General features: G+C 33.2%; 2 protein-coding genes across 2 annotated transcripts; both read right to left on the bottom strand.

Moving 5' to 3' along the window:
• Positions 1 to 261: 261 nt before the first annotated feature.
• Positions 262 to 3,079, bottom strand: LOC138338956 (uncharacterized). The gene is made up of 5 exons (XM_069290057.1): positions 2,885 to 3,079; positions 1,718 to 2,805; positions 1,128 to 1,506; positions 617 to 833; positions 262 to 548 (listed from the first exon to the last, which is right to left on the bottom strand). Exons 1-5 carry the CDS (start codon positions 3,077 to 3,079, stop codon positions 262 to 264), a joined length of 2,166 nt encoding a protein of 721 aa, XP_069146158.1.
• Positions 3,080 to 4,281: 1,202 nt separating this feature from the next.
• Positions 4,282 to 5,773, bottom strand: LOC101246908 (peroxidase 70). Its single transcript, XM_004253352.5, has 3 exons — positions 5,381 to 5,773; positions 5,101 to 5,295; positions 4,282 to 5,034 (listed from the first exon to the last, which is right to left on the bottom strand). The coding sequence occupies exons 1-3, from the start codon at positions 5,591 to 5,593 to the stop codon at positions 4,483 to 4,485; spliced, it is 960 nt and encodes a 319-aa protein (XP_004253400.1). The 5' UTR covers positions 5,594 to 5,773; the 3' UTR covers positions 4,282 to 4,482.
• Between the last annotated feature and the right edge of the window lie 3,929 nt (positions 5,774 to 9,702).

Here is a 9,702-nt window from a genome sequence, read left to right as displayed (position 1 = left end):
AGGAATCTAATTGTAACCACTTTTAACTAACTATTTTAATCTAATCCACTAACTTCTAATATTTACAAAATGACCCCTAAATTATTAAGTAACCCCAAGTTGATAGGAGTGAACAAATTCACTACTCCAAACTTGGACAACAAATACTCATGTTGCGACTTTCCTAGACCTTTAGTCAATACGTTAGCCTCTTGTTCTGCAGTTTCTGTCTTAACCAACCCATTCTAAATTTTCTCCCTTACATAAAGTGACAGTCCAACTCTATGTGCTTTGTTCTTCATGTAGCACTGGATTGGCTGCAATCTGTATAGCAGACTTACTATCACTATAGATAGTAGCTGGAGTTACAATCTCTGAGTGTAGTTCCTTAAACAACTTTGTTATCCATACCACTTCAGCTACTGCACTTGCCATGCTCTTGTACTCAACTTTAGCTGAACTCCTAGAGATTGTACCTTGTTTCTTGGACTTCCATGATATTAGAGAGTCTCCCAGTTTAATCATGAACTCTGTAACAAACCTTCGAGTGTGTAAGCAAGCTCCCCAATCTGAATCACAATAGACCTTCAACTGTTTGTTATTCTTACTTGAAAATAGTATACCAAGCCTGGTTGACCTTTGACATACTTCACGACCTTAAGAGCAGCATTAAGGTGTGAATGTTTTGGCTGATGTAAAAATTGGCTCAAAGTTTGGGTAGCAAAATCTATGTCTGGCCTGGTGACATTGAAATACTGTAGCTTGCCTATTAGCCTTCTGTATACAACTGGATCCTCTAGTAGTTTGTCTACCTTTCCTGTACCATTTATTTCATCATATTCTTTTGTAGTTAGCTGAATATAAGGATCAATAGGAGTGTTAGATGGTTTAGCAGCTTCTCAAGAGAGTATTTTTTTTGATACATTACAATCCCTTCATGTGATCTAGCAAACTCAATGCCTAAAAAGTTTCGAAGTTCTCCTAGGTCCTTCATCTAGAAGGTATCTTGAAGAACTCTTTTGGTCTGTTGAATAAGCCTAAGATTATTGCCAGTAATAATCATATCATCAACATATACTAACAAGATTACCATAGATGATCCATTTTACTTAATGAACAAAGAGTAATCTGCATGGCTTTGAACAAACCTCAATCTGATAAGAGCCTCTGTAAGTTTCACATTCCATTGTCAAGGGGCTTGTTTTAACCCATAAAGGAGCTTTGGAACTTCTTTGAGATCTCCTAACATCAGTATCCCTGGGAACTGACTCAAGAACCACTACAAAAATATCAGTGGCCGCACCTGATTGACCAATATTAGCATGGATTGCACTATATGGTGAAGTAACATCTGAGGGAATGGTGACAGTAGGAAATAGGCGCCAATAAGTGGAAGGTTCAATTGCAAAGGGAAATGTGAATTCTCTAAATTCCACATCTCTAGAAAGAAAGAATTTCTTGTCATTGAGACTGTAGAGAATATAACCTCTAGTAGTAGCACTATAGCCCATGTGAACTTCCACCACACTATTAGATTGAAACTTATCATAAATGTACATGTTCTTGGCAAAACACAAGCAACCTAATACTCTCACATGTTGAATAGTAGGTTTGGAATTGTGAAATGCTTTATGAGGAGATTTCCCATGTAAGACTGGGTTTGGCAACAAGTTAATGATATATGTTGTTGTGAGGACACAATGACCCCAAAACTTGATAGGGATGTGATCTTTGAAACCTGATTGCCCTGGCAACCTCAAGAATGTGCTTATGTTTTCTCTCAGCAATTCCATTTTGCTGAGGTGTATGGATACATGTCCTCTGATGAGTACTGTCTAAGCTGGTAAACAATTTGTGACATTCATCATTCACAAACTTAGATCCATTGTCAGTCCTAACAATCTTTACTATAGCATTGAACTGAGTTCTGGCAAATATGAGAAAGTTTTTCAAAACTACACAAACATCACTCTTTAGTTTTATTAGAAATACCCACAGCAGTCTAGTACAATCATCTACTATAGTAACAAAAAATCTATTGCCATCAAATGTGGGGGTGTTAAAAGTCCCCCAAACATCAATATGGAGTAATTGAAAAGAACATGTGGAAACAGTATTACTATTGGGGAAAGAAAGTCTATGTTGCTTGGCCAAGGGACAAATGGTGCAATTGTGGAGATCTTTAGAGCATTGAGTAGGTGAAACAGCCAAAAGATGAGCCAGAATACTAGATGAGGTATGGCCTAACTTTTGATGCCATAACAGTACTTGTGATTCTGTTGAAGAGGAAATACTACCATGTGCCAAATGAGATGAGCATTGTGGGGTTATTTGTATAGGTGAGGTATGATTTGGCATTAGATAGAGTCCAACATGCTCTCTACCAATCTCCTTCACCTGCCCATTTGAGAGGTCCTGGATGACAACAAAGTCAGGAAAGAAGCATACTGTACACTTAAGATCTTTAGTAATTTGCGATATTGACAACAAATTGAACTCAAAGTCAGGAACTAGAAGAACAATGTTGATAGTATCCTTGGGAGTTACTTGACAAGATCCTGTTCTTTTGCAGTGGTAACAGAAGGCATTTGGATCATAGCTAGACTTTGGCCTAGACACTTGGTTTGACATGTTACCAGTAGTGAACATAGCACTTAACTCAAAACCATTAGAACTACTGGCTGTTTGAGAGATAGTATGTTGGCTTTCTCTTTCAATCAAGAGAGAATAAGTCTTGTTCAGGGAAGAGAGAGGAACCATCATCAAGATTTTTCCCCTAGCTTGTTCATATGAATCATTCAACCCCATAAGAAACTGAAGCAACTTCTGATTGTGTACAAACTTCGCAAACTCACTTGAATTTAAACATTCACAACTAGGAGCAGGTGTTATGCTATCATATTACCCACATTTCACGCAGTCTAGAGAAGTATGATGAGTTCGAACTAGTACCTTGGCTGATAGTTGCAATCTCCTTGTGCAATTGGAAGATACGAGATCCATCAAGTTTATCATAGCGTTCAGCCAGATCTTTCCATACAGTAGAAACAATTGTAGAGTAGACGATCCCTCCAAGTAATTTCTTAGAAACGCAATTCATGATCCATGATAACACTATAGCATTGCATCGTTCCACTGATTCACCAAGTTGGGGCCATATGACTCCTTTTTGCAAGAACCATCAAGAAATCCAAGTTTATTTTGACCTATGATTGCAATATTCAATGCTCGACTCCATACAGAGAAATTATCGGCTCCATTCAATTGGATTGAACTGAGCAGACCTCCAGAATTATCAATGGTGTGTAAGAAGAGAGGGTGATTGTGACTCAACTTTTCTGGAAGCTCATTGTCAATGGTGGCCATGTTCTTGCTGCTTTGAGTAGTTGAAGCAGAGATTCGATCAAAGCTACTACTATGAAAAGAGACTGTTCTTAAAGAAGAGAAGTTATTTCATATAAACTCTATTCATATAAGGAGGTTTTGTATATATATATATACAAACTAACAAAGGAAATCTAATTATAACTACTTCTAACTAATTATTTTTATCTAATCCACTAACTTCTAATACTTACAGAATGATCCCTAGATTACTAAGTAACCCCTTCTTTAATATATTTCTACATTAACCTACAATACAAAACTACATTACCATTTTTGGTTATGATTTACTCAAATTTTGCATTTTTTTCCAATATAGGTCACACAAATCTGCTCTACTTATTCTGTTACAACCATCTTAATATCGTCACAACTCCAAAAATCGCCAATCTTTTTCCATGCAGATTCTCCTTCTTTCAAGGTCAAGCCCGCCGATAAGAAGGTGTTGAGTCTTTCGTCGGAAAAGTTATCTAACTTACCAAGGCATAAGTTAGATACCTCCCGTTTCATAAAACTGCTTATAATCAGTGAAACGTGAACCGAAATCAAGTTGTTAACTTACCAAGGCATAAGTCTGATACCTCCCGTTTCAGAAATTTCAGAAAACTTGCAATCAGTGAAATGCGAATATTCTACTTAAAATTTTAAAATAATGTTGATAAAATATTTATATTTATGTAAATGAAATTTGCTGGTAAACATTATTAACATAAGATCGAAAACTTATAAACAGTGATGTTAATATCGATTTTTTTTTTAATATTCATAGTCCATCTACTTGATGTTGTTGTGGCACCCTATGCTCAACATTTGTTCTTACAAGGGTAATTACCTGGACAGTAAAGTTTGAAAATTTTATTTTGACTCGTGGCATCAAGGTTAACAATGAAGTTTGAGATTCAATATGGCTTATGGATCTTAGAAATAACATGAATTTATTGAGCAATCAAAACAAGAAGATACAATGTCTACATAATTAACAAATTAACACACAACTCTACAAAGTCTCTCCATTCGCAATTAACTTGCTTTATGGAACAGAGGCTCTTGAGTAAAAATCACAATTACACTGGAAAACAATCAAATTCTTGAAACAATTATTCATGAATCAACATTATCTTAGACGTTCACCTTCCTGCAGTTTACGCGAATTTGGCCTTGATTCCCTGTCAATGGCTTAATATTTCCCATCTTAATCATAGACTCGGCAAAATCTTTAGAGAAACTCCCGAGGTTGGTACTATATTTCTTAACAAGATTATCAGTTTGACCGCCATTAAATAGTGCTTGATCAGAGTGCAAAAGTCCTTTCTTGGACACCAAGTTACTAAAATATTTTGAATCAAAAAGAGCTGGAGTTGGATCAAGTGGAGCAAGGTTGGTATTGCCTCCACTGCGTGGACAATTGGCTTTGCGTTGGCTTGCAAAAGTGGAGTCGATGTTAGTGTCATTGTAGATACGATTCCTGAAGGTGGAACATTGAGCAAATCCTAGTGTGTGTCCTCCAGAGAGTGCGACGAGATCTTTCTCATTCAATCCTTGCTTCTTGAAGCTGTTGATAAGTGCTGGTAAGTCCAAAGTTGGAGGTGGGATATCATTGTTTGCTTTGGTTCTACTTGCTGTAGTCGAATCCCTTCTTCCCAAAGGAACTTCCCATGTTGGTCCACCTAGCTGTTCATCAAAAACTATTTTTAGAACTAATATAATAAATTGACAAGAGTAAAATGAATAACTTACTGCAACTACAGAGTCGCGAGCTGCAACAGCTACAATATCTGCACAAGACACAATAGAACGTCCACAACATTTATCAACTTCTGACTTGATTTTGTCAATCACATCAAATCCTCTAATAGAATTGTTATTGGGTATCGCAGTCTTTTCACTGTCAATAGTAGCCGTTTTGTCTAGAAGAATTGAAGCGTCACACCCCTGCATTTACAAGAAATTATATATTATCTCGTGAATAGAGAAATATGTACGTATGAAAAAGAGGAGGAAAATGAAAGAATCTCACATTGACAAAACAATCATGAAAGTGTAAACGTAGCAAAGAGGCACCCATTCGCCTCTCTTTCCTGACTGCATCCTCAACGACTCGTTTTATGGCTGGCAAAGCTTCAGGACATACATGATTATAGAAAGAAGGTGAAAGAGAATCCGAAAGTGCCATGCTTGCTAGAGAAAACATGACCAAAACATGAAGAAGAAAGAAGCTATTGGAAGCCATTTCAAATACTATAGTTATATATGAAATTGCTACACTTTTATGTGTTGTGTTTTGGTGTGCTTTAGAGTGTAAAATGTGTGTGTATTTATACTTGGGACAACTGTTGACTATGGCAACACGACAATTTTTTTAGGTTTAGCAACTCTCAAAAGAATAAGGCAGACATCGACAAACTCTAACAACACTCCTTTTTTTTTTATTAGTAATGCAATTTGAAGGATAGTGTTACTACATAGTTAGGTAGTTTTGATTATAAAATAAAATAAAATATTTTTAGACTTATACACAAGTAAATAAAGTTTAATGTGTAATAAATACTTGTGCATTAATTAAGAACAAATTATTTATCACATATCTTTTTAACATAAGGAGTAAAGACTTAGCCCGCGTGAATACGAATTTAATTGGACTCCAATATAGATAGCGGACAACAAGTGAAAAAAATATTCATTTTTAGATTATATATTTAATAATTATAAATCGATAACTAACATCAGAAGAGGAATTGGTAAAAGATAATTGGAAAATCAATGTAGTTATGAATACTAAATTCACTTCCTATGAATTGAAAAGGGTAATTGCTTCACATTATTTATCAAATTGCTTATTGATCAACTAATTATTTGAGACTTTGGTATCAACAAAGGTAATAATTTGTCCTAATACTCTGTATATAGCAGGGTACTTACTGAATTTTTATCTTTGTATGATTGGAAAAAGGGCATTTGGAATAATCCTTGACTTGTATCCTAAGAAGGAAAATGATTTTCATCAAAATTAATTTTTTGAAAGTAAATGATTGTTTAGTTATTTGATAAGTTAATAGTCTCAAAAGTATTTTTTTTTCATGTGGTAGAAGTGGAGAGGAGACAATGAATATAGATTAATCATCTGTACGGCTTATGAGATTTGTTTTTTTCTTTTTTCATAGTTTTATTAGTAAGCCATTTCTATTATTTTTTTAACACTTTTTTTTTATTTATCAACAATGAAAATAGAAAACTTTTTCCATACTATATTAAATGTCAACGCTAACAACATGCAAATAAAATAATTTTAAGGAGGGGTAGCAATTGGTTAAGACTGATGTTGGAGGTGTTAATTAGTTCCTTAATTAGAGTTGAATACTATTTGCCACATTTATATTTTATTGAGTCATTCATTTATCATTGCCACATTTTTATTGTATATTTTCCTTCAGTTTATTTTGTGCCGATTAACAAATCTAACTTGATAAAAAACACATTTTGTCTCAATTTATATTACATTTTTTTCTTTTTAGTTAGTCTAAAAAAGTTATACTCCAACCATTTTATATATATAAAAAACTTGACTATAAAATTTTTAGTTTATCCTCGATGACATGATTTATCTATGACTTATTTTAGACAATAAATTTTAATTTTCTTTTTGTTATTTTTAAACTATGTACCCAATCAAATATATTCATAGTGGTGATAGTGGTTAATATATTAGCGGAGGTCGTAATTGTACGTGGTACTGTTTGATATAATTATAATGATGAAGGGTGTTTTAAGTGGTCACGACTGACACTTATACTTGACAAAAGTGGTGGTGGTATATGGTTGGCAACGACAGTTAGTGGCGATGATTGTGATGATAGAGGTGGTTAGTAGTTAAGTTGATGGTTATAGTCTTGTAGACATATAATAATGGTGAAAAGTATATACACATAATATTTCTTAATGATATTAAGATTTTTCCAAAATCATAATAATTAAGACCTATTCACATTAAATAAGTGCCTAAATCTTACAAATATATAAAAATAAATACACTTAATAATTTAAATTTTAAATCATTCAAATTCAAACATCGGTAAATAAGGCTAAGACTGATGTTGGAGGTTTTAATAAGTTAAGTAATAAAGTTGAATGCTTGCTACAATTATATTTTATTGGTTAATCATTACTTATAATTATAATATATAAGTTAATCCAAGATTATATATATATCATATGGTCCCTAATTAGCATACCGCGTGTCACGGAAAAATCTTTTATAAGTATGATGAAGAAGAAGCGTGTCAGTAGATCAACAACTACGTTTAAATAATAATCTTTTTTGTTTTTGAGGATTTCATACCATTAATTATGATTAATTGGTTTTACATGGACAGACCGTTGGATATTTCATATGTTATTGTTATATTTTTTTTTTTTGTAGAATAATGAGTTGTTCAATTATGTAGTAGTCTTACAATTGATTCAGTTAAATATTAATTTCTTAGTCTTAGTAAAAGTTCAATACCATGTAGTCCCTACCCTGAGTAATATTAGCCAAATGCTGATGGCAGCAGGTGACGGATTTAGGATTTTCAACAAAATTTATAGAAATAGACACATTAAATTGTTAAAGGGGTTCGATATTTATTATATATATATATATATATAAAAGTTATTTTAACTATATATAAATAATATAATTTTTCATCGAAGAAGATTCGAATAAACTTCTTAGTATAATGTGATTCCGCCCCTAGCTAGTTGTTGCTATTTCGTAATGATGCATATTAATCTATATATCTTAATAAAAATTAAAGGTATATAGTTTTAATATTTATATAAAACAAATTTTCATTCGTATTATTTTCTACCTTGGGGTTGGCATATTTCTCCAAAAAGAAATATCACTGATATCAAAGCTTTGTGATTTTAATGGATTTGTGCATTTCTTACCGAAGAACTTTCAACATTTTTTATCCAAATCTGTTTTTGAACTATTTTGAGATGTCTTAATTTAACTTGTTAGATTTGATTATTAGCAGTTGAATATTGTGATAACAATAAATAAATAATAATAATACATTCATAAAGTAAATAAGAGACCGTATAAAGCTTCACAAGTTCGACGGTGTATATGAGTCAATAAACCATAACTGTGACAATTACTCAATCTACTACGTAAGGAACTAATTAAGACCTTCAACATCAGTATCAACCAATAGCTATCCCTCCTTACAATTATTTTATTTGCATGTTGTTAGGGTTGACAATTTTTTTTCATTTTTTCTATTTGACGTTCGGAGTTCATATTCGAGCTCTGACTAAATTCAGATCGCACACTGTAAGGTCCATTCGATGGTGAAGCTCCTAAAATAATTGTCTCCATATTCAAAGCTCGAACCCCGAGCACTCCCAACAGTGCACCACAATCCATTGACAATTAGTATACAAAGGAAGTTTATTTTTTATTTACTTATGAAACATCAAAAATCAAGTATGAGAAAAGCTTATTTTGAGAAAATCTTTTTCCGGAGAAAATTATTTTTTCTCTATCATTTACAAATTTATTACTATTTTTTGTTTGGTTGTCAATTAGTTGTTAGTCGCCACAAAATATAAAATTATCCACAATTACTGCCTCCTTCCCTCTCTCCCTCATAATCCTTCAATTTTTAAATCTTAGTATCAACAAATAGAAAGTTATCTTTGAAAAAATCGATACAATCTCGATTATTTTAATAGCCTTTTATCCAAATATGCAAAAAGAAAAGCTCAATAAGTATTCTGCTATTTAGAGCAGGACAACTTACTATCTGTGTTGATACCCAAGTCTCAACTAATTAAGTAACTCAATCTGTTATCAGATAATTATTTGATCGACATGTAATTGTAGGGGGAGGAGCAAAATAACACAAGTAGGATACAACACCTACAAGGATCGACTTCAAGACAATCAACCAATTATACTTCACCCAATTTACCAAAAGAAATTCACCACTAAATTAACCAAGCTCAAATCAGCAACATATCAAAAAAATCACAAGCAAATATGAATAATAAATATGCAAGTGACACACGAGATTTATACGTGGAAAACCCCTTTGGTGTGAAGGATAAAAACCACGGGACTTGTAGGAGTCCACCCTTCTTATTCTCTTATTATGCAAATTGAGGATAAAGACATCCAAATCAGTCTACAAGGATGTCACAGCCCACCAACAACAACATACATAAGAGCCAACACAAAAGAGAAGAGAAATTGGGAAATATCACCCAAAAAATGCAGGTTACACCAGCTGCAATAACAGACGATCAAGAACTCCGATTGAGGATCTGAACCATCAAGATGTAGTTCTATATGTT

The sequence above is a fragment of the Solanum lycopersicum genome, chromosome 10 (genome assembly GCF_036512215.1).
Source record: "Solanum lycopersicum chromosome 10, SLM_r2.1".
NCBI classification, from domain to species: Eukaryota; Viridiplantae; Streptophyta; class Magnoliopsida; order Solanales; family Solanaceae; genus Solanum; species Solanum lycopersicum.
The sequence above is the reverse complement of the archived record's forward strand: the minus strand, read 5'-3'. Positions and strand labels throughout refer to the sequence as shown.